This window comes from Tursiops truncatus, chromosome 1 (genome assembly GCF_011762595.2).
Source record: "Tursiops truncatus isolate mTurTru1 chromosome 1, mTurTru1.mat.Y, whole genome shotgun sequence".
Lineage (NCBI taxonomy): Eukaryota > Metazoa > Chordata > Mammalia > Artiodactyla > Delphinidae > Tursiops > Tursiops truncatus.
This window is the reverse complement of record NC_047034.1, coordinates 119,387,469-119,413,807: the sequence shown is the minus strand read 5'-3', so window position 1 is coordinate 119,413,807 and position 26,339 is coordinate 119,387,469. Positions and strand designations below refer to the sequence as shown.

Sequence of the window (26,339 nt, the reverse complement as noted above, 5' to 3'; positions counted from 1 at the left end):
TTCTTAGACAATATATCCTTACTGACAATTCACACAAATGATCTCAGTAATTGTTAACCACATGATAGACAATATTTTCTTTAGCAGTCTCTCTCCAAATGTGACAGAAGTCTAAAAGAAATATTTACAGTGTATGTTCCCATAAGCAGAATTATAGGAAACACTGATAACAATTCAAAACAGAAACACCATTGTCTCCAGCTCTGTTGATGTAGATTATTCATAGCATGTCCCCATTTCAGCAGATGCGATTCATTACAATGTATCACAGGAATCATTCTCCACACCTGTGGGCACTTTTCAGGCGCAATATATCTGTAGGGGTAATTCTTTTAAAGGAGGTTAATAGCGTTGATCCCATTTTACAGATGGGAATAAAAGCAACTGGTTTATCATATTTTCTCAGGTCAGATAGTAAATCAGTGCCTCATTAACATTCATTAGAATTTTCACTCCATTTAATTTCAAACTAAGCTCCTTCCCTAAGGCACTTAATTAGTATCAAGAATTTTCTGGCATTTACTCCACACTGATACTCATGTCGGTTGAGCCTATATATGAGCAAGGCACTGGGTTAGTGGTACAAGACCTTCCAGGAAATAGTGAGTGGGAGAGCTGAGCCAGCCTGCAGAAAACAGGATCAGTGTAGGGGGTAGCCTTTAATAACAATAGCTAGCAATAGTGATATTTATGGAGCGTTCCATGTGTGTGGACCCTGGGTTGAGCATTATTTATGATCTGTTATTTATAACTCTTAGTGGCCACCTCAATTCAACCCCATTTTTAAAATGAAGAAAGGGAGGCTCAGAGAGTGACTTGTGTAAGGAATACTCTAAGTAGAAAAAGAATTTGAGACTATACCATCTGAGGCCAGAGTTCATGGTTTCAGTCACTAAGCCAGAAGTTCTCAAATTTTAGTATTCATCAGAATCATCGGAAAGGCTTCTTAAAGCACAAATTGTCAGAGTTTATGCTTGGGTATGTATGATGCAGGGCCAAAATTTTGCATTTCTAATCAGTTCCCAGGGATGCTGAGGCTGATGATCCAGATACCACACTTTGAGAACCACTGCTTTAAGCAATACTTAGTGTAATCATCTTTGACTGTGTTCAGCACAGCGTGGGAAGCCATTCAAAGTTTTTAGGCAAGTCATGACCCGGCCAGAGTTCTGCTTTTAAAAGATTAATCTGGCAGCTCTGTATAGGGTACTAGAGGACAGATGGCAAACCAGGAGTTTTCCATGTCAGGCAAGTAAAAACAGAGAGAGAGTAATAGATGTGAGGAAGCATTACCTCAGTGGAGTGGAGTGAGAGGACTTGCTGACTGATTGAGGGAAAAGGAGTCATCAGACGTGACCCTTGGCTTTTTGGTCTGAATGGTTAGAAGAATTGTTGCACCATTACTAGAAACTGAGAGGACAGAGGGAGATCTACCTTCTTGTGTATTTCATCTGTTTCCATATAGTTTCCTACCATTTGCTGTCTTTATTTACTCTTTTTATTTATGAGATTTCCAAAGCATTTTCCTTCCCTTCACCTGTGGGACCAATGTATCCAAAGTGCACCTGTAGAATCTTGCTCTCCTCTGAGATGCTATTCTTATTGCCAGAAGACCTCGGAATCTCCCACTTTCCCCGTCAATTCCTCCTTTATAGCATGGCAGTGTAGCTCACACTCTGCTCAAGGACCTTAATGGATTCTACTAATCATGACTGAGTTCATGGTTTCTGTGTTTTACCTGCAGCCTGTCTGGAGAACACACTGTCAGTGACAGAGGCCTCATAATCCATTATGAACAGTGTGCAAATAATATCTGTTTTTAAGTTCAAAATTACTGTATTGGTGTTTTGGTCTCACATTTTGCTTTTATGTAATTTCTTTTCCATAAATAAAGAATGCATTTTTAAAACCCCATTTACAAATAAGCATCCTTGAGGGAGTATTTAGTCTTCAGTTTAAAACAAATTATCTTACCTTAAAGGTACAATTTTTAGCAGTCCTTAAATTGATTTTTCTAAACTAAAATAATAGGGAAGCTAGAATAATAGGAAAGAAAACTTCTGAGAATCTCTTTCTAAAGTAAATGGTTCTACAAATCAACCCCACAGAATGTATCTTTAAAAGAAAATTAGATTTTATACATGGAAATTTTCTAAAGTGAGGATAGGTATCCGTAATGAGGATATTTTATGGCTGAGATAAACCAAAGGGGTTAACGTTTGTCGTGTTCACTATTCTATTGTGAAATGCTTGTTGTCTGTGCTTTATGAATGACAATTTGTTTTTTCAAAAAATTGACTGAACTAGAATCTTTAGTGTCAAAATGTAAATGCATGACATTTCAATACACTCAGAGCTCACCTGCTACTTTTCTTAAGAATCTGAGACCATCTCCCATGATTGCCACCAACTTTCTTCCTCAGTCCCTCCAAACCTCTCAAAAACCTCATGAATCCTCTTCTCTTTACCTTCATATAGAGAAACAGTGCCCCTCCTTTCTACAGCTGGCACCTCCCTCTCTCCCAGGCCTTGCTCCCTCCACTAATGTCCCTGTCACCTCCTCTGCCTCTGGCTCGTTCTCCCTCAGCCTCTGCTTCAAACTTCTCTCTCCCCCACCAAAGCTGGTGTCTCACAACTTTTAAAAAGTGATAAGCTTATCATTCCATCTCCATTTTTAATATAATGATAACAAAAGAGGGGGAAGGAGGAAGGGATCCCTGGAACGCAGTAAGAGGTTTTGGGGTCTGGTCCACTTCAGGGTGACAAAGAAAGGAGTCCCTCTGAATTGAAATATGTCTAAGCAGCTGGGTTGCGGGGACTTGAAGTCAGTCTAACAGAAGGCAGGGGAGGCCCTCACTAAACTAGACCTGGAAGTTCCATGCGTAGCTGAGTCATTTTGGGGTGTTTGCTTGGGGGCTTCAATTTGCTCAGTTTTGAATAGTGGTGATGTAGGAGGCAGAGGGAAGCTTGAAGAGTCCCCAGCAGTCCCATGGTGGTGTCGGGGTCTGATCCATGAGAGCACAGATCCACTTCCTCCATGCTCTAGGGGTGCTGACTGGACAGTGGTCTTACAGCCCAATCCTCAGCTTCAATTTCAGAGTGTTTTTAGAAAATGTCCTCTCTCCATCCCGTTAAGGGTTTACAGAGGTGAAAATGATGATATATATGGAGGCTACAATCACGATATAGTAGTGATTAAGACCAGACTGTCCCAGTCAGACAGGCTGGGTTCACATTCAGGCCGTAACATTTCCCACGTGTGATGTTGGCCAAGCTGATTATAATTAACCTCTTTCTATTTGCTGCCTCATCTATAAAATGAGGAAAATAATAGTGCTTCATGATTACTGTGAGGGTTAGGTGAAACAGTCTATGTAAATCACTTAAAACAACAGCACATAGTTACTGCTCAATAAATGTTAGCTATTATATGAAGTATGTATTCTTGTACCACAAATTCCTACTTTATCATACACATGCAATGCACACACATATATATTCTATATTAAGTGCTACTATTTCCATAAAGCCTTTTTCATTTCTTCCTTCCTTTGTTTAGCAAGTAATTGGTAGGGACGCACTATATTCCAGGCACAGAGGATACAGTGATGAGTAAGATGGACCCAATCCCAGTCCTACAGAGTGGGTGAATGGGCCATTTCAGCAAAGCATGATAAGTTTTATGACAAGAGGGAGACAGAGGCTAAGAAGTGAATATATGAATGAATAAATGGGTGAATGAATGTTTCTAGCTATTTTTTACTTAAATGTTAAGTGTTTTGATCCCTGAAAATAAGTAAAAATTTTTTAAAACCTGTGCTAGTGTATTCATAATGCCATTTCTACTATGAATCATAACTGCTCCAAAGCCCAGAGTGATTGTGGGTCTGCAGTCAACTGTTGTTAATCTTCTAAACAGTTAGCTGGGATACAGGTAGAGCAAAAAGTCCAGATGAGGGAGATATTTCAATATCCTTCCAAAGATAGATGGTGGGAAGTAATTACTATCTGTCTCAGTTCCTACCCTTCTCACTTTTCCAGCTCTCTCATGCTGAGATTCACTGGCCAGGGATTGTTCTTTTTTAAAAATCTAGTTCAGGTTCTATTGTAAACTTAACATAGCAGGTGATGCATTCACGCCCGTGATGAATCGGGGCCAGACACAAATAGAAGGCTGTGGACTCAAGGGTTTCAAAGAGAGACATTTAGGGCGGTTCTGCACTTGGAGCTGCTGCTTGCACTTGCTCAGAGCCAGATTCCAAAGGAGGCAGCTGCTGCAAATGCATATAAAAAAGGGAGCATGTTCCTGGCGTTCCTATGGGAACCTGTGGCAGCTTGGATTACCCATTCCCCAGACACCGTTTCTTTTTAGCTTGGTGTCTCATATTAAAAGGGGGACCGAGGGATACACTTCCTGAGGGGTACTTGGGGGACATTTGTGGTGGGAGTTGCATGATTCATTCTCCCAACATAGTATAGAAGACTTACTACTGAGGATATTATACATTTAAAAAGCAGTATGAAAAAGAGGGACTCTGTCTTTTTTCCACATATTCCAAAACTGTAAGCGGTTGTTTTTCTAAGTCCCTAAAGTGTGCAAGTGTGTGTGTGTGTGTGTGTGTGTGTGTGTGTGTGTGTGACAGAGAGAGAGAAAGAGAAATATCTAAGGAAGTAATCCCAGAATAACACTATTCATTTTCTGATTTGAATATTGATTGCGAGATTTAAATCTGGATAAAAATCGGTGTTTCTTCAGGTTCAAACTCTGTTGCCTTTTTACCTTAGCCTCTGACTTTAGTGGAAACTTTGCCTATAGAGGGAATTCGAGATTAGACTGTGAACACATAAAACCTAGCACTGCATGATCCAAAGCTTCAATAGGTTCATGACCAGAAGCCCGAATTTCTAACACCGAGCCCAATCCTCCACTGGAAATTGAAAAATCCAAATTGCTAATGAGAGAAAGAACCCCATGTGTTCCCATGCTCCAGCAGATCACAAGGCTTTCTCTAATGCAGCAATGCAGTAGAGCAGAAAAACAGGGGGCCACAGAGTGTGTTCTGATCGTACTCCTCCCATATTAGTGACCAGGTCACTCACCTCTGCCAATAACCTGACCTCTCTGCCCTTCAGTTTCTTCAAATAATAATAATAGTAATAATAGTACCACCCATCCTACATGGTTGCTGGGAAGATGAAATGAGAAATTAAATATATATGTGAGATAGATGTTCTAACATTTAGGATTTTAAAAAGTGCTTTTATAGGCATGATCCTAATTGATACTTGTGTGGAACTTAATGGCTTTGTAGAGATATGTATCACAGAATGGTGAGTATGATATTTGTGTTTTGCTATATTCTCTCTGTCATGTGTCTAAGAAAACAAAGTAGTTCTCCCAAGCCACAGTCCCAAAGGCAGGGGTGCATGTGGAGTTCTTGCTCTCCCCAGAGAAGTGTTTTTTGCAAAATGTTGGCATTTGGCAACAGCCCAACTGTGGCCAGCCACAAACAAAGTCAAGTGATTTTTTCCTTCAGTGTCCACAAAGGCTTCAGTGAATTCTTCTATGTGAAAAGTCTTTAAAACACACAGTAACTATGTGGTACTTGGCATTAATAGTGTGTTTGGAAGCATTCAAAAGAGCCTGTTGGGTATTTCAACAGCCTGATCTCTGCCCCATTCAGCTCGTTATGGAAACCTGCAGCGGAGCTGCCTCTGTGGGCCTGCCTGGAGTGGAGGGGGTTTGGCCCTTCCAATAGTGAGGTGCAGGCCCTCTGCCCCTGGACCTGGATGCTGCTGCCTAGTCCCCCAGGCTGTGGCCAGACCTGGGGTAGAACCAACTGCTAACTCCCTGCAGGGCCTCCTATTGTATAGGAAAATGCGTTAACGAAAGGCCACATAAATTATTTTTTCCAGGAAGAATTTCATAAAAGATTTTCCATTTGTCTCAGTTCTGAGAGCTATGAGCATTCTTTAATTTAATCATTCATTTAGCAAATGTTTATCCAGGGCTTAGACTTCTAGGTTCTATGGTTACTACAGCAAATGAAACAAACAAACTAGGAGTGACAGACACTTTTTTTTTAAAGTAAATTATGTAGTATATTAAAGCAGGGTTAAGGGATAGAGAGTGAGAAAGAGATGTATTCTGTATTTTTAAATAGGATGGTCAGGGAAAGCCTCACCCAGAAGGTAACCTTGGAGCAAAGCTGTGAAGAGAGAGAACAAGAAAACCACAGGCCCCCAGGGAGAGCATTCCAGATGATAAGAACAGCAAGTATAAATTCCTCGAGGCAGGATCATGTCTGTGAATTCAGGGAACCGCCAGGAAGCCAAAAGGAGCAAAATGGTCATAGGGAAGAGTAATAACAAAGTAGAGACGCAACGGGGGCCAGATCATGAAGGAGGTGTAGATCCTTGGGAGGACTTGGGATTTACTGAGATTGAGAGACATGCCAATGCAGGGATTCAGCAGAGAAGTGCTATGATTAGGCTGCTTCCTAAAAGGATCACCCTACCTGTTGTACTTTATGGCACTGAAAGGAATAGTGGTCAATTAATTTGCTTTTTAAAAATTTTTTATTGAAGTATAAATTTTTATTGATTTACAATATTATGTTAGTTTCAAGTGTACAATTAAGTTATTCAGATATATATATAATATATATATACTTTTTTCAGATTCTTTTCCATTATAGGTTGTTATAAGATATTGAATATAGTTCCCCATGCTATACAGTAAATCCTTTTTGTTTATTTTATATATAGTGGTATATATCTGTTAATCCCATACCCCTAATTTATCCTTCCCTCCCCCCTTTCCCCTTTGGTAACCATATGTTTGTTTTCTATGTCTGTGAGTCTGCTTCTGTTTTGTAAATAAGTTCATTAATTTCATTTTTTTAGATTCCACATATAAGTGATAGCATATGATTTTGTGTTTGTCTGGATTACTTCACTTAGTATGATAATCTCTAGGTCCATCCATGTTGCTGCAAATGGCAATATTTCATTCTTTTTTATGGCTGTGTAATATTCCATTGTATGTATATGTGTGTGTGTATGTATGTGTGTATATATATATATATATATATATATATATATGCCACATCTTCTTAATCCATTCGTCTGCCGATGGACACAGGTTGCTCCCATGTCTTGGCTATTATGAATAGTGCTGCTGTGAACATTGGGGTACATGTATCTTTTGAATTAGAGTTTTTGTCTTTCCAGATATATGCCCAGTAGTGGGATTGCTGGATCATATGGTAGCTCTATTTTTAGTTTTTAAGGAACCTCCATACTGTTCTCCACAGTGGCTGCAATTAATTTGCTCTTTTAAATCTACTTTTCATTCATACAATTGTTTAGTAAATATTTTATTTAGCAGAGGCTGTGAGCTAGGTACCAGGGGAGATAGACAAGTTTAAAAAGCAACGATGAAGGCCTTCCCTGGTGGCGCAGTGGTTGAGAGTCCGCCTGCCGATGCAGCGGACACGGGTTTGTGCCCCGGTCCGGGAAGATCCCACATGCTGTGGAGCGGCTGGGCCCGTGAGCCATGGCCGCTGAGCCTGTGCGTCCAGAGCCTGTGCTCCGCAACGGGAGAGGCCACAACAGTGAGAGGCCCGCGTACCGCAAAAAAAAAAGCAACGATGAAAATGTGATAAAGAACATAGCAAAGAGGGCAGCTGACCAAGTGTTGTGCAGGAGGAAGCCCGGGCCTGAAAGCTGAGTAGTGTTATCCAATGGGAAAGGAGAAGGAAAGAATGCTATAGGCAGAAGTGCTCATGAGAATGAGGGCGGTGTGTGTCAGGGATTCTTCTACCTACTTTACATGTATATCATCATATAATGCACACAAAGACCCTATGACTATGGTAGTTACTATATTATTATCCTCTGTTGTGCAGAAGGAAAGCGAGGCACAGGAAGATTAAGTTACTTGCTCAAGGGCCACAGCTAGGAACAGGAGGTGCTGGGACTGGAAACCTTACTCTGTTTGACTCAGACCTTAGGCTCCTGACCACTTGGCCAACCTGCACAGAGCACTGAGGCTGAGAGATGGAGCTGCAGAAATGACCAGGAGTTCAGTTCTACCAAATTCATTTTTAAAATATGTGTTGAGAGCATACTCTGTGCCAGGCCCCAAATGCCAGGGTGACAGAAATAAATAACAAAGCACGGTTCCTGTACCACAGGCATATACAGTCTGCTGTGCCACACATCAAGGCTCAATAAATACCAATATAAAAATGGCCATGCAGGGCTAGCTGTGCAGACAGCCACAGAGAACTTCTTAGAGAATCCACAGTCGTGTTCCTGCCAACTCAGAAGGCAGGGGCAGTGGTGGGCCCAGCAGGCACTGTCAAACCCCGGGGCTGCCCCAGGAGTCAGAGAAACATCACAGCACATCAACCCAGAGTAGGGTAAGAGCCCCCATATTGCTGGCATGAGAGAGCTTTTCAATGAGAACAAGGCACCCTAGCAACCTAATACTATTTTGTTATTCAGGGTCTGACAGCAAAGAATACACAGAGGAAGACAGGAAAGCTTTGGTGTTGTGTAATGAGGCGAAAGGTCCCAGAGGTTTGGTATACATTCACTTAAAACAAAACAAAACAAAACAAAAAAACATTGCTTATAATTTTGTAACTCCTTAGGGTGTTTCAAATGGTTTGTGAAGATCAATGTTCTGCATGTTCAAAGAGTTTAGGGAGTTTTAAAATCTTCCCATTCAGACTGGCCTGTCATAAAGAACAAAGGAACATGGAATTTCTTGCAGGGATCTGACTTCATACAACAGAGCCTAGAGATGTAAAATCAACAGAGATGGCCTTTGAACTTTCCTCAATCCAGAAGGGGAAAGAATACATACTGCTCTATAGGTGCCTCTGTAGTTGCTGCTTTCATCTTGCATCAATACAATTGGTTTTATGATTTTTATTTACAAACCCACCCAGTGGCCATTATTACGAAGTAGTGGTTAAAAGGTTGGGCTCAGATGGACCTGAGTTCAAGTTCTATCACTTCTAAACTGTGACCTTGGACAAGTTAGTTGATCTCTCCAAGCCTCAAACATCTCCTCTATAGGATGACAATAAGAATATCCGCTTCCTCACAGGGTTGCAATGAGGGGTAAGTGAGACTACAAATTGTACATGTACAGTAAGCACTGAATAATTGTAGACTATATATTTTTTCTGTTTTGTCATTAGCTCATGTATTTTAGTCTGGATTATCCCTCTTCCAAAAGAAACTGTTACAATGAAAGAGTGGATTCCTACTTTCACTGAGGTTGTGTTGTTTGGCCCAGAGGTGGAAGGCAGTTTAGGGGAGCAACACAAATAGGGTTTATCTATTGCTCTAAAGCAGAGGTTAACAAACTATGGCCCACAAGCCAAATCCAACTTCCTGCCTGTTTTTGTAGAGTTTTAGTAGAACACACTCATACTTATTTACATATTGTCTATGTCTGCTTTTGTGCTACAACATCAGCAATTGTTGAATAGTTGCAGTAGTTGTGATCTACAAAGCCTAAAATATTTAGTGTCTGGCCCTTTACAGGAAAAGTTTTACAGAAAAAATCCAATTTTTCCAAGTCACATAGCTCTGAAACCGCATACATTGGAAACTCATCTCCTCAAGGGAAAATATAAAGGGTACCTTCAAGAAGTCAGCACATTTACTTCAACTCATCAATGCCAGGTGCAAGTGTGAGTCCCTGGGGGTTAAAGACTCGTAAGGCAGCATCCTTCCCCATGAAGAATCCACAGTCCATTTGGGGATCAGGTGAATATGCAGTGAGACAAATTCTGTGCCAATGATCAGAGCAAATGGCTGGGGCCACACTGAGGCCACTGTGGTTCATTCTTCCTTTCCACATGGCCATCAACTCTGTCACAAAAAAGGTGAATTTTGAACAGAGGCTCTCTGCTTTCCTCCATTTCACTTTCCTGTCTGTAGGAGAGTACTGAGAACCACCGAATGGATGAGGATTATCATAATGGAGAATCATTCTTAGAATTTTCTGGCAATGATGTGGAGGGTGGAATGGGCTGGGCGGGGAATAGGAACAGGAAGCCTTCTGCAAAGCCCACTGCTGTCATGCATGAACTGTCAGGGGAATACAGCTTATCCTTGAGTGGTGGCTAAAGAATTGGAAGGAGGTTGACCCATGAATCAGAAATAAGCAAACAAAGTTAAAAATGGATGAAGTTGCAAGGAAAGAATCATCATTCGTTCATTCAATTATTCATTGTATTCTTATTTATTGAGTGTATAGTACATGACAATCAGTTTAAGGCACTGAAGATCTAGACACAGAAACACCCAAGAACATACTAGTCCTTGCCCTATGCAACTTACACTCTAGTTGGGTGAGGCATGCCATCTTAGTTTGCATCCCTCCAAAAACAGACCTGCTTTTCTCAGACATGGTCTCAAGAAGCACAGGGAAAGAAAGGGAAGGAAGGAAAATAAATAAGGGGCACATTAGTGCATAAGTCACTGCTGTGTGTAATTGAGGTTTAATCTCGTCTTATAACCAATGAGGGTATAGAACATGCCTCAGAATTTTCCCGGTGAGCAACAAGAAAGCTGGAGTATTGATCCAACAACTCTTATTCCTCATTGATTTAGGGTCATTTGGGTATGGGGGGGAGCATTAGCTCTCCCCCTCCTTTAAGGACAGACATAGGAAGCTATAAGCATGTATAGAAACATCTGAAGGTACTTCTCCAGTAGGCCAGGCATGTAAGCAGAGTACTGTATCCACCTATACAGGTGACAAACAATGAATAAATATTCAGGAAAACTGAGATGGTGATAAGTGCTATGCAAACAATTAAAACAGGTTGATGGGGTAAAGAATGACTGGAAAGCTAGTTTAGATGGGATGGTTAAATGGCAAACACAGGAAGACCCTGGGAAACAGCATTCAGCAGAGCTAAAAAGCAAATGCAGAGTTTATAAGACAGAAACAAAGAAGAGGAACAGAAGGCCTCTGTGGTGGACAGAGGGTAGAGAGCAGGGGGAGAGTGGTACAGGATGAAGCCCCAGATAGGCAGAGGCCAGACCATGAAGCAAGGGCAGGACACTGGGATGTTGTTTTCCACGTGCGGGGCAGTCACTGAGGAGTTTTAGGCAGGAACATGACATGATCTGATTAATATTTTTTAAAGTTCATCCTTGTTAGTCTTCTTCTCTCTCTTCCCTTCCTGAATGTTTAATACCAAAAGCCATTAGACGGGGCTGAGCGAGGTCAATTTCCCCATGGGGGTGGAGCAGGATGTCTGAGTCCAGGTAGGGTGCAGAGAATGTCCACGTGGATGGTGAGAGTGGTGAATGGCAGCTGCCCGGCAAAAGGTTAGAAGCCAGAGTGGAAGGGTGACAGGGTTTCCACAGGGGTTAGGGCTGCCCAGCCAACGTGCTCGAGCCCAGGTATGATGAGAAGGGCGTCCACATGGGAGAGCGACCTGGCATGAGAGATTGGAGTCCAAGCCTGGGAGGGAGCAATCGCGGGAGGGGACAGTGAAGCAGTGGTCCACATGGAGTGTCAGAGCCCAAGCACAGTGAGAAGGATGTTGACACAGGGAAGTTGTGGCCACTGTGGTCCCGTGCAGATCAAGACGGGGATCTGCACAGGAAGGTATCAGGTGTGAAGAAGTTGGAGCATGAGAGTGGTGAGTGTATAAGTGCAGGTAGGCAGTCCAGTGGCAGTGACTGGAATCCAAGCAGGGTGAGGAGGGCATCCACTTGGGGCACCCAGGTGGGGAATATCCCAGAACAGGGTGTCAGAACACAAGATGGGAAGGAGGGCATCCTTGTGGGGACGGCAGTGGGTATGGGATGTTGGAGCCCAAGTCGGGTAAAGGAGGGTGTCTGTGTGCATTGACGGGTGGGCACGCAACAGCAGCCAAAGATTTATACGTTCGGGGCACTGATCAAATAAGTAAAGATATTAAGAATAATGGGAACCAGGTTTCTCATTGTCAGAGAAGGCATTATAGGTATGGGAAGGCAGGAAACTAGGAGAGACACTGTGATGATTTGAATTGGAGATATAAGCGTGAATTTATTATTTGAGGGCAAGGAAGAGGTCTAAGTGTGTTTACACATGTGTATATACATGTGTGTTCTCTAGCTTTGCCTGCTCAGTGAGAGGACCTGGGGGCATACCAAGCACCTGGATCTTGATTTCTAAATACTCTTCCACTAAAAGGAAACAGGATACTTTGGAGAAATGGCAGATTTCGAGTCTGGGACAAGGAATGTATAAAATATGCCTGGAACGTCTTGCGCCAGAAAAGAAAGAGGTACTCAGAGAAAGATGGGTATATATCAAAGGGACAGCGTGAGGGGGCTCCTGCATGTCAACTATGAGATAATGTGAGCATTAAAATAAATAACGACCATAACATTATTATCCATTGAATGAAATAGCAACTTTAAATCCATACAGATATAAATAAATGAAGATAATGAAAGTTGGTTGAGATATAGGATCTCTCCCCACAAAATACTTATTAATTACAAAGAGAAAAAGAGCAATTTTGTAGTGGAGAGTCCTGTCAGACACCACCTTGATCGAGTAATCAAAATTAACAGCACAATAATGGGATAAATCAAATGTATGAGATACAATGAAAAGAATACAGCATCACTTCTGTGGTACTTCTCACCAAAGATGCATAATTTTAATTTAATTATTAGTAAACCTCAGATAAAGCCAAAATGAAGGACATTCTGCAAAATAACTGGCTTGTCATCTTCAAAAATGTCGTGAGATTCAAGTAGAAATGGAGAACTGTTCCAGATTGAAGGAGCTTAAAGAAATATAACTGTGTTTTTCTGAATTGGATCTTTTTGCTATAAAGAACATTATTGAGATAACTGACAAACTTGAATGGAGTCTGAGAGTTGACAGTGGAATGAAATGGCTATATTGTGCTTATGTAGGAGAATGTCTTTATTTTAGGAATCCACTAATGTATTGGGGAGATTATAGCATCAGATTGGCAATTTACTCTCCAATGGTTCAGGTGAAAAAACATACCATAGTTGCAACTTTTTTTGAGATTGCTTCAAAATGAAAACTTAAAAAAATAAATATTCGCTTTGGCCACTTAATTTCCTCGGTCTTTGCACATGCCCCTACCCCAGCCCTTTCCCCAGAATTTCCCCCTTGGGAACCCTTGCTTGTCCGTCATGTCATTTCCTCTGTGTAGCGAGGGTACCCTTTAGAACATGTACCATGTTCCCTGGCATTAACGTTTACCTGTCTATGTCTACAGTTCTATTTACCCCAAAGCGTAGAGTCCATGCCCATCACACTCATATCTGTATCCCTAGTACTTAGCACAGCACCTGGCGTTGTGCTTGATGAACAACCATGTGGAGAGGGAGAGAGACAAGATTATAGGTGTAAATTTGGGAAACGCTTCTAGAGCCAACAAGGTTAAGTGGGGAAAGGAGGAGATTTGGATACTGCCTAGCCTAGGTCTGAATTATATAGCTGGGTGACCCTAGACAAGACTTAGACTCCCTGAGCCTTGGTTTCCTCGTGTGTAAAATGGGTTGTTAGGTGAAGCAAAGGTAATAAGGTTTGTAAGTCATCTAGTTGAGTTCCTGGTGCTTAGCAGGTATGCAACAAATTTTAGTTTCCCTTTTCACTTAAAAATAAGAATAAAAACCATCAAAGAAGACTAGAAGTTTAGAACTCCAGCTTATATGCCTGACTTTACTATAAACTTAGTATATGAACTTGGATACGTTATTTCACTTTACAAGGCTTCAATTTGCTTCTCAGTAAAATGGAAGGTGGAAAAATGGAGGGAAGAGGAGTGGGCTTAATGACTGTCATGCTACCAAGATCTCATAGTTCTAAAATTTAACAAGATTTTCCTTCTGGGTAATAGTGAGTACAGACAATGAAGGATAAGAAAGATTCTGCTATATTTAAAGGATGTTCCTCAGTTTAAGCTTAGCAGGCGAAGTCCGCCTGCTGGACTGTACAATTGACTCGTTTATACCTGTTTAAAGCAGAGGTAAATTGAGAGGTGGTAGCGTTGTTAGGTTACTGTTGAGCACATTAATAATTTATGAGCCATCAAGGAATTAACACACACTTTCAGTTCACACTGCATTTTTCCTTATTCATAATTCTTTGCCTAATTGCTTTTTCCTTTAAAAATAAGGGAGCTGAGACCTTGGATATTTGCCTAATGGCTCAAACAGAGCCATGACCCATTGCCAAGTCTTTCAGTCCTTTTATAGCCTGGGGACATTTGCCATTGAAAGAAAGCTGATGGGTTTGATTTTCCTGAAAGAGATACTTTGCACTGACCTCTGTCCCCATTAGATACTTTGGTCATTGCCCATTCACTGTAATGGGTGCAATAAATTTGTTTTAATTTAGGACATTATCCCGTAGGGAATATTGACAAAGACAAAACAATGTTTTGAAAAGAGCCAGGATGAAATCATGAATAAATAAATATGTTGAATTTAGCTGATAAATTAACAAAGGTTTATTCATAAGAGTCTGACTAGACTATTTCAAAGTTAGGCCAAAGGTGATTCCATTTCTAATAGAAATGTCGTCTTTCTCTTTAGGCCAGAGGAAATGTGTGCATCATAGAAAGACATTGCAAAGTGTAGAAAGGCATTTATCCCTTCTGACAGATCTGTTTTAAATAGATCTGTTTTCAGCTAAATGCCAAAAACAGCCCGATGAGTCTCGTAGCCTTTTCTACAGCAGGGCATTTATTTTCTTTGTGTAAATACCTTCATTAGGGATCTCAGCAGGCTGTTTCTCCACCTTTTCTTTGTATGAGTCCTTTAGAGTAGTGTCAAAGCACTGAAATTCTGGTTAAGTATTACCTGTCTGTGTTTCCTTTTGAGTGAAAGAAATGACTCCTAACTTGGATATATTCCTCTTGAGGAAGGGGATAAGGGTGCATATGGCACTGATCCTTACGCTAATATTCTTACACAGGTAACATCATTCGGACAGACAGCAGAAAGAGCCAATAAACCACAAAGCATATTTGCAAAGCTGTGAGGCCTTGGATGGTGTTGTTTTATGCAAAGTCCAAATGGCTAAATCTTCCAGGTTACAGGTAGCCCGAGAGCATTTTTAGCTGCATAAAAACTAATTGGAACAACTTGAATGGAAGAACATTTTGCCTGAAGTCTTTAACCACGCTGGTAACCTAATCGTTTTCTGTTCAACTTAGGGCAGTTTTAGGAAAATGAATCTGTGCATGCAGCTTAGGAAACCTTACACAAGCTCAGAGAGTTCGGGAGAATCATAAAAATCTCATTTAGAAAGTTTGGTGTGTGTGTCTCATGTTTTGACATCACTGCTCAGGGACAGGAAAGCCATAGTTACATAGGGGAAAGTATAATTTTTTAAAAGGTCTAACAAAGTAAGACACAAGAAAGCTGATTCTGGTTTCTCTATGATGATGAGGAATATTTCTCCATGAGGAATTTATTGATCATCTTTATATGCAAAGGATCCAAAACTTTGTAACTCATGACTACTTCAGTGAGCTCTCCACATGGTAACACACCAACAGTTTGACATGTGCTGCTGTTAACTGAAGTGTATTTTAGAAGAAAAAGCGTGGACTGGAAGCCTGAAGACCTTTTGATCAAGTTCTGGTTCTGCCTCTTGCTAGCTCTGTAAGTTTATACAGGTTATTCAAACTTCTTGAGCCTGACTTTCCACCTGCATGGAATGAATACTTTCTCAGACGCCTCATGGAGGTTTTGGAAAAATTCTTTAAGCTAGTCAATAGAAAAGTATATGCAAGCTATAAAGCCCTCTGCAAATACAAGAAATTATTTTTATATCACTATGATAGGATAATGCTCTAGGTCATTTTATTTTTATTTGGTTGTTTTAAGTTCACCCTTGCGTGTAGACTACATGCATTTGCTGTAATTCACCAAATCAAAATCCCCAGCTCTGTAAAAGCCACACTTGGAAGAACATGATAAAAACAGTTTCGTTTGGACTGTATGCCCATCTGAAGTCTTCTTTGGAATGTAATTCAGTCAGAAGAAATTATGGCACTAGTAAATATTCTGAGAATTCATGAAATTCCACAGCCCAAACCATGATTCACTGCTTCAGTACCAAAAGCATTTGGAAGCCACAACACTGGCTGCTTCTGAGGCTCTAAATGGGGCCACGTGCACTCACTGTGGCACGGCCTGCTCCCACCACTCAGGAGAGATGGCACTCAAATTCCCCGGAGTCTCTTCAAACAGTATTTTTCTTCCTTCCTCGTGGACCTTCCTTAACAATGTACCTTTCCTTCCTCGTGGACCTTCCTTAACAATATACCTTTCTGGATTAAGAGATGACATAGTGTTTTAGGGTTTTTCTCCACCCCTCAGGCATTCAACATGAGTATTCTACAAATTTATCTTATATAAAAACTTTGTGAATCAGCGCTGAATTTTCCAGTACCAGCCTTAAACAACCTGTCATTCAAATCCTTAAGGATGGGTTTATGTGAAAGTGATTTCTCCACACTTGCCTTTGCTTCATCTTAGATGGCAGTGTGGTTCTTCCTTTGAAAAAATCACTAAGGGAGATGGTTCCTTCAGGCAACTAGCATGGTTCAGTTACTATATCAAATGAAACGTCTATAGACAAAAAGCTACAGGGCTTCCCTGGTGGTGCAGTGGTTGAGAGTCCGCCTGCCGATGCAGGGGACACGGGCTTGTGCCCCGGGTCTGGGAAGATCCCACATGCCGCAGAGCGGCTGGGCCCGTGAGCCATGGCCGCTGAGCCTGCGCGTTCGGAGCCTGTGCTCTGCAAAAAAAAAAAAAAGCTACAAACACCAGCCTGAGTAGCAGCAGTAATGTGTAGCCAGGTATGCTGTGGCATGTGTGTGGGACTCAGGCATTCAGCCCTGGCCAAACGTCAGACAGTGCAGATAAGGCAGATAAAAATCTTCTGCCTAAGTGGGAACTGTGTAATCTCACTCTGTCTTTCCAACACATCGGAACTAGTTTCACAAAGTCTACGTGGTTCCCAAAATCCTTCTAAAGCATCATAGAATGTAAGAAATAGAGGTCATGTGACCTCCAGGTGGATACTTGGATTCCTCTGTAGCACCCTGCGCTACCAGATGCTCCAGACATAGCTTGAATACGTCCAGGGATGGGATGGTACCTCCTTCTAGAACATCTCAATCTATGTTTGGACAATTCTAATTTTAGGAAATGTGGTATTTTGTTTTAACTATTCCCAATGTCTAAGGCTCTACTTAACCTGTGGGGAATGTCACCTGAGGTCTGTATTGGTTCTGAATATTCAACCAGTGGCAATCCCATCTACCCACTTGTCATCTGGCACAGATCTCCCCTTGTTACTTACAAAGCAATCAGGAGAAACTCTGCCCATTATCTGAATCTAGCTCTATGTTCTAACCTATGGATTTCCCCTTTAAATTTATCCTTACCAAAAAGAAATAAAGCAAATCTAGCATGATTTTTTTCTTACTAAAGCCATGCTAGCTTCTAGTAATCAGAACTTTTTTAAAATGTACAGAAAAACTCTGTTTTAATATTCCTTTTGGGAGTTTTGCCCATATGTGCATTAACCCACCAGTTTAGCTTGTAAACTAACTCCTGCCTTGAAGAATTGAAGCTATATTTGGGTATATTCTATCTGCTAGTACTTTTCCCATTCTTCACAGTTCCTCTGTATCTTACGTATATATTGATTTACTTCTCATTGGATAATATTTTTGCTCAACGTGCTTGTCGTGAGTGTCACTATCTCTGCATTCATTTCAGCCAACATAGCCTCATATTTTAGTTTTGAATGTCCTTGTTGTCTCTGCTCAGGGTACATGAGTGACTGCAAACAGGCTATTTTGTGCTGACAAGCCATAGTCAGAATGGTGTACAGACACAAAAATACAAATTGCACGTTTTGGATTTGGTTTTGAACTGGCCTCATTAGCAGCCAATCTACTAGGTAGTCTATACCCATAAAGCATTGATTGAGAAGCAAAAAATAATTTCTGAATTTTGGTTCTGCTCTTCATGCTGGATAAATTATTCATTCCCTAGTGTACCTTTATAAGAGAAAATAGCTGATGATTATGCTTACCTTTACAGATACATCACAGAGCTAATATGAACTATTTAGCCTAAAATAACTGAAACATTTTTAACACTAAAATCAGATATATTAATATAATGTTGTAGTATGCAAAAACTAACCTAAAGACTATCTTGTTCTCTTTAAAAGAGAAAGTTTCATTCCATTCCCATAAAAGGTATACATAAAATTACATTATAATATTATATATCATTCATATATATGCCTATATATGATATATATTATCCTTTTAGCATAAAGAAAGCTACCTAGGTGACCAGGAGTATGAAACACTGAAAAATTGAGTGTTTTCCTTACCTGCCATTAGTTCACATTTACTTTCACTGAATTCATGGGGCAGCTGCATCCTGGAAATGCCTATTTTCACTGACCACAACTTCAGCAAACGGAGGTCCCGGTGTGTCTCTTAAACTCTGGGCTTCTGTGAAACTCCTGGTGAAGTCTGGATACCCGTGGGTTGAGGTAAACTAGTTCCACTGATCAGGGTCTGGTTTCTTCTGCTTTGTTTGACTTGGGTGTGCTTAGCTTCCATCTGTCTGTCATCCTAGAATAGCAGCCAGAGACAGCCTGTGTGTTATCTCTTGGGCAGGAAGTTTAAGTCCCCTGGCATGAATTGCATTCAGCAACTAAATAAATAAGATACCTTGGAGATGGGCTTTTATTCATAGGAAACCAGATAGCCTTTTTGATGATAAAATATTTATTCCCTATTATCCTCTTGTTGCCAGGACTACTGCTTATGGCCCATTTCTTAAGAGGAGCTAGAGTGATAAAGAGGTTATAGGAATTAGTAGGGTAATTTTTATTTTCAAGAATATCTTGAATGATACTATATTGCCCAGAACTGAGTGTGATTTGTCATTTAATGTTGATTGAGATCACACCATGTCCCACTTTAAGTCAATACTTCTTCTTTTTAATCATTGTTTTCCTCTAAGAAACAACATCTTCACTTTATAGCTTAAGAAAGTGACCAAACGTAGTCACTTTTAAGGCCGCTAAATGAATTAATCAATGTGAATTCATGTAAGTGTTCAGAAAAATCTAACTACTCAAAATGAACATTTTGTGATAACTTAACTTTATTTAACACAATTTTATTATTTTAACTATTTACAAAGTACCAGCTAAGTCCTATTGGAGACCCAAAGGTGTTAGGGTCTCTGACCTGCAGGAGCATTCTGTTTAGTAGGGTATTAGTATACAAATACAGATCATTCTACACCAAGGCAGACTCTGATAAGCACTGTGCTAGGAGTACAAAGTACTAGAAGGATATGGAATTCTGACTGGGAGTATCCAAGAGGACTTTGAGGAAATGCTGTCTTTGAGTTGGAACTTGACAAATAACAAAAGTAGGTAACATTTATTGAGTGCTTCCTAAATGTCAGCACCGTTCAAAGTACTTTAAACGTATTAATTCCTTTAATTCTCTTGATTAACATTATAAGCTAAGTCTGTTATAATTCCCATTTTACAGTTGTACAAACTGAGGCACAGAACAGTTAAATAATTTGCCAAAGGTCATAGAGCTAGTAAGTGATGGAGTGAAGTTTCAAATTCAAGGAGTCTTGCACCCGAATGCTTACTGTCATTCTTAACCATAACACCATACTCCTTCCTGTCAGGGAAAAATAAGATGTCACCAAGCAGATTCACAGCAGCAGCTCAGCCACAACCATGGAGAAGGGAAAATTCAGGAATGTTTGGAAAGGCCAAAGTTTATTAGTGTGGCTTGAATGTGGAGAAACAAAAGATGGATTTAGGAATTGTAGACTATAAGATATACACAGAATGCAAGGAGGTTTGGATTGCAGCAGGTTGGATTTGCAGGTCTGGCCTGAGGAACAGCAGTGGGGAGCAGGGAAGTGCCTGGTCAGATTTTTGTCAGAGGAAGACCTTGTGGAGAGGAGGATTGAGTGACTGAAGAGAAGGACATCCTTTAGGGATCTATTAATTAAATCATTAAAAAAACAATTTTTGAGCTTCTCCTATGTGCCAAGCACTGTTCTGAGTGCTGAGCATATAGCAAGGAATAAGGGAGATAAGATACACAAGGCTTCCAATTTCATTGTTTGAAAGAATATGGAAATAAATGGATGAATAAGCAAGATAATTTTATATAGTCCTGAAAGAAAGAAATAAGTCAATGTGATATAACAGAAAGCGACCATTGACAGGGGAATGGCCACTTTGGAATGGTGGTCAGGAAAGGCCTCTCTGAGCAGGTGACATTCCAACTGAGGCCTGAATGACAGAGGAGCCAGTCATGGGGAAGGAAGGGGAAGGGTTCAGCAAAACAGGATTTGGGTTTATGAAGAAAAGCAGAATTAACAAATGCAAAAGCTCTGGATTGGGAAAGAGATTGGAAGGTTCAAAGGACAGAAAGAATGCCAAAAGAAGTGCTTAGCAGAGATGGGGAGGGATACAAGGCGAGGTTGGAGAGTTAAGCTGGGCCAGCGCCTTGTAGGTTAGGGTAAAGTATTTGTGTTTTATTTTAAATGAACTGGGAAGCAATTGGAAGGTTTTAAGTATGTTTTAAGTAGGTGAATGGCTTACTCTGTTTTATATTTTGAAAAGATTACTCTGGGTTATATATGGAGAATGGATTATAAGGGGACAGAAGTGAAAGCAGGAAAATCAATTAGGAGGCAAATTGCAGAGGTCCAGAAAAGAAAGAGATTATATGGCCTAGACCTTGAAGGAGGAGAGGTGGATGGATTAGGGTTACATTTTGGAGGCAAAGTTAAAAAGATTTGGATTAGGTGCAAGATATGGGAAAAAGAAAGGTACCGATGATGACTCCAAGAATTTTGAACCCACTGAATGGTGTGGTGCCTGTAATGAGCTAGAGAGAACTCTAGAGAGTTCTCTAGAGAACAGGGGGAGTTACGAGTTCTGCTATGGACATGTGGGGCTGTTCGGGGCGTAACTAGGTCGCCTCTTTGAGGATGCTAAAATATGGATGAGAGAGGTGGATACCACAGGAATTACAGTTATACCATTAACTGACAAATGTGACTAGATGTCAGGGCGAGGGCTTTGATAACTTCAGGTTTGAGTCTGAAAAGGTAGAAAGGAAGAGATCCCATTAACCAACATGATAGAGTAGGAGAGGTTTGGCAAAGAGAAGGCTTAATGAAAGCCAGGAACCATGAGGAAATTCCCATTTGAATAGTGGACAAAGGTACAGACTTTAGAATCTGAAAGACTTGGGTTTGCATCCTAGGTGAGCCGTTTACCAAAACCGTGTAACAAGTTACCTGGTTGCCTCAGCCTCCGTTTCTAATCTAGAAAATGAGAGAAATGATTTGGTAATGATAAGATAGTGATAAAGAGTAAATGACGGGCTTCCCTGGTGGCGCAGTGGTTGAGAGTCCGCCTGCCGATGCAGGGGACATGGGTTCGTGCCCCAGTCCGGGAAGATCCCACATGCCGTGGAGCAGCTGGGCCCGTGAGCCATGGACACTGAGGCTGTGCGTCCGGAGCCTGTGCTCCGCAACAGGAGAGGCCACAGCAGAGAGAGGCCCGCGTACCGCCAAAAAAAAAAGAGTAAATGAAATTATATATGTAAATGCTTAATACATAGGAATCATGCAATAAATACTATTATCACTGTCTCTTATAATTACTATTATAATAACAATATAAAAATAGCAATAACTGTTGGGATGTGTTTTATTTCTGTTGATTATTACTAAGATAATAATGTTCTGACTATTAGTTCCTTTTAAGCAAGGCTTGTAAGAATATTAATCCAGATTTGATATTCAACTCTTTTTTTTTGCTATATTTAATCATCAAAACAAATTACAGGGGCTTCCCTAGTGGCACAGTGGTTGAGAATCTGCCTGCTAATGCAGGGGACACGGGTTCGAGCCCTGGTCTGGGAGGATCCCACATGCCGCGGACCAACTGGGCCCGTGAGCCACGGCTACTGAGCCTGCGCGACTGGAGCCCGTGCTCTGCAACAAGAGAGGCCGTGATAGTGAGAGGCCCTCGCACCGCGATGAAGAGTGGCCCCTGCTTGCCACAACTGGAGAAAGCCCTCGCACAGAAACGAAGACCCAACACAGCAAAAATAAATAAATTAATTAATAAACTCCTACCCCCAACATCTTAAAAACAAACAAAACCAAATTACATATTATTTATGTACTTTTCCCAATTTACAGATCAATGCACTAAGGCTCAGAAAGGGTACCATGTGTAAGATTACACAGCAAGGAATTGGAGCCTACCTGGAAGAGCCAGGACTCACGCCTAGATCTGACATGCTCCAAATAATCCTGAACTCTTTCCCAACAAATCACCAGTACGATAAAAATACCATTGTACCACTTTGCCAGTTCTCTGGGATCTATGCTGAGTGAATAAATTCTGTTTTATAAAAATGTTATTAGCAAATCACCACCGTGGTTTTCACAGTGTCTCATGGAATTTTCCAGTGCTGGACAATGTGCCTCTCAAGGCCTGTCTTTGGAGGACATGAAGAAAAGTCTTCAGTTCTCACCCATTGACAAATATGGTAAGTATACAGATTCGTCAGATTGACTAAGGAAACTACCCCTAGGAAGGCGATGTCTGTTTGATAATGAGGGAGAAAGTATTCTATTTTGTAATAAGTAGAGATGAAGGGTACTTTAAAAATATTATATCATAAAAGTGCAAACTTTGCTCTTGTAAGTCTTGTATAAGTCTACAGTTACCTTTGCATTTAATAATGTGTGCATAAGTGTGTAAGTGTATGTGGAAGTATATGGGAGTGTGTGTGCCCGTGGGAAAAAGTACAGCTCTTTTTTGAAAATAATCTCCTGCATCTCGTGACATTCCAAACACCTTGTTTCCACCTTATTGAGTCTACTACCTTGAAGTCCCATATTGTGCAGGTATAGGGAGGAGGAGAAAACTCCTCCCTACAGGAGGAGATGAATTTCCACAATTACATCATATCTTTGCTAAAAAGGAGTGTTTTCTCTTTAGCAAGTGCCGGAGGGTAAAATGTGAACCCAGCTATTCGCTCAAAAAGCTGGAGAGGAGGTGAGGGTATCACTGATGGGATCTGTTTTGCACAGGACTATTTTAGAAAGAATTAATAAAGCTCTTTGAAATAGTTAACATAGCTCTGTGCTCGCCCCTGGAAGCCAGAGGATAGGCAGCACCCCTTATCAGCTGCCATATAAATGTGCCAGGCCTGTGATGTCCTTTCTCCCACCTCTAAGCCTGAGAAGCTCTATATTTAATTGGAATTTTAGTACAATGGGCTCATTTATTCATGGGAACTTCCTTTGACAATATGGAGGACTGAAAAAATGTATGTCAGTTAAAGAGAACAGATTTATTCCAAGGACTGGGTCTGTGGGAGAATAAATTCGGTGGTGTGTGCCTGGTTCTGTGATATAGATGGCAATAGACCCTGCAGCTTTAGAATCCTCACCAATGCACCTCGGCTGCAGAGTATCATACCTAAGGCAATAGGAAGCCTCTAAGAAACGAAGAAGAAAATTGTTCCGGATAGATTCGACAAACTACTTGGGAACACTAAAGAAAGGAAACTTTGTGCTTCCGACTCCCAGTACGTGTCTAGAATGCAGTCGAGTGCTTTTTATCATCAGCTTTACAACATAATTGGCCAATCCAGTAACGGGGGAAAATGTGCTCTAAGTGTCACATCATCACATTTTTTATAGATATAATATCGTTTTTTCAAACCTTTACAGATGTGACTGCACAACCACAAAATAGAGGGCACCCTTTGAAATGTGTGCTTTGACCAAAAGTCTTTTCTTTCATGGTGGAGTTTCAAGATGAAGCGTTTCTTAACAATCTGTTTCTTAAAGGGATAAGACGTTGAGCAGAATTCCTCAAAATGAAGTTAGACAAAAGTGATGCAATGATTTTAAAAAGTAGGGTTTTCCTATGCATATATTGTACCCGGGGTAGAAGAAGACATTAGCATGTTTGAATGGAGTGACAGTCCCAATAGACAAAAAAGATATATTCAATATCTCCCACTAGGAACATCACATCGTATAAGAAAGAACTCTTTAATTGCCCTCCATTTCTACTTCATAAACTAGTTGTGGTATAACAGCAACTTTATGAACTGTTTCTTCCCCACCCACAGAACAGGGCTAGAGAATGAGGATAAAATTAAGTACCTAGCTGTACTTGAGACCTTTCACCCTGAAGTAACAAAACATGTCGACATGGTTCAGTCTTTCCTTAAAGCCTGTGTTCAAATTTCATTTGGTCCCTCTTAAGCTGAGTGACTGCACAGAGTCTGTCCTTCAACTCTGGTGATGATGGTATCAATAATAAATGTCAGCATCCATGCCCTGCTGATTTTGCTACCCGTCTCCGAAGGTGAACCCTCCCACACTGGAAGGATGGATGCTCCCAATCAGATTTCCGCTGGAGTCCTATGGAGAGAGAGGCATGCAGCATCATAGGCCAGAAAAAGCACATGTGGTACATTAAAAGGTTGATTATAGTAATGAAAGGATTACGTGCTTATTAAAGCATCTGTCTATGCCTGGGATGAAGTTGCAGTTTCAGTCTGGACAAGAGGAAATATCTTTGCTCTAAGGTGTAGATATTTAGTCCGCCCAGAATTAGGATTCAATAATGTGTATCCTGCTTCCCCTAACCTAATCTCAGCTGGCCAGGGCCAGCCCCACTAGCAGGAGAGGACTGGTCACAGCAGCACTGGCAGCAGTGGTGCTGCCTCTCGGGAGAGTATATGTGCTGCCTAAGAGATTTTGACAGAGACCTTTCTTATGAAAATAAATATGCCCATCGAACTGCATATTGCCAGAAGTCTTAATGAAAATGTGGATAGCTGAGTTGGTTCTGAAAACTCGGCTATCAAAGGGAAGCAAAAGCAACATTAGCTATTGACAAATGTGCCCATTTTCACAGAAACAATGAATGGTTTCCCTACTTGGAATGGAAAGGTAACTGCTTCCCTGCTCATATCCTGCGTTCTCTAGGACTGTGGCCAGATTCTGAGGCACTAGCTCAATTCTCTGGACACACCCAGGGCTATTGTTTCAATGAGCATCAAATGCCACTAGTATTCAGACCTAAGCACTAAAAATTGGACTTTCAGATAGAAAAAAAAGAAAACAACCAGAGCCAACCTGTTATAGAGAATACTCTTTCCTTTTCTCTACTGCCATCTCCACCTCCCTTTTCAGCCATCAACGGCTTTGCACTCACTGTGTGTCAGACACTGTGCCACTTGTCTGTGCATTACCAGCCTTATGACCTCTCCCCTCTACAAATGAAGACACAGGCTCAGAAAGGTTAACAAAAGTCACAGAACTGGTAAGTAGTGGAGGCAGGGCTTAAACCCAGATTCGCCTGACCTGAAGCCCGTACTTTTAGCCATCATGATAAACCACCTTCCTGAACTGTACCCTTCTTTACTCCGAATTCAAAATGTCACCTGGCCAAACACCCATCGCTGATGTTCCTCTGGTCTCAGCTCTCTGTTTTCATTGTAAATTCTGCTTTTGTTTTACAATTGCTTGTCAGCAACTCGTGTCCAAACTCTCTGTTCACATGAGCCAGGAGAGGCTGCTGGGCAGCGTTGCACTGGCTGAGGCTGGTTAAGAGAAATGGGGAGATGGGCTGAAAGGCCGATGAGTAACAGCTGAACTTCTTTCCTGATGCAGGCTATGTGTCTGATCCCATGAGCCCGATGCATTTTCACTCTTGCCGGAATTGTGGCAGCTTTGAGGATAGCAGCTGAGAGCATTCCGCATTTACCTAAGGAGAGTCTTCCCCCAGACTGACAGCAACAATTCTAACCATGGCAGCCTTGCTTCCATTTATATTTTACCCTCTAAGGTCTCCTTAAATTGGCTTATTCATACTGGTCCTATTTAATTCCCCACCACAGGTTGGGCTCTGGATTTGTGGCTGAGGAATGAAATGCAAAAGAGCCAAAACAAAATTTATTTGAAGAATTGTTTTTAATTTTGTAAAGGAAAAAATAATTTTATGTTGTTGGTTGGAGATGGGGCCTTAGTCGTTGGTGGGGACTTAACAATTGTTATGTTTTCATAGACTGAATTAAGTAGACGTGTTTGAGAGTCATGTGTTTGATTTCTTAGAATATTGTTCATTTTCTTATCTCATTATGTTACTTAAAGTGTCCAGCCCTGTGATTAAAGGTTCTTTGGTG

General features: G+C 41.0%; 1 protein-coding gene across 1 annotated transcript in view; it reads left to right on the top strand.

The window, feature by feature from the left end:
- Positions 1-26,339, top strand: part of TNNI3K (TNNI3 interacting kinase) — a 296,461-nt gene extending 270,122 nt beyond the window's left edge. Inside the window, exons 28-29 of the mRNA XM_019919967.2 lie at positions 22,597-22,676; positions 25,828-26,339. Of these exons, the coding sequence (XP_019775526.1) occupies positions 22,597-22,676; positions 25,828-25,904 (157 nt within the window). The 3' untranslated portion in view covers positions 25,905-26,339. The remainder of the gene's footprint in view (positions 1-22,596; positions 22,677-25,827) is intronic.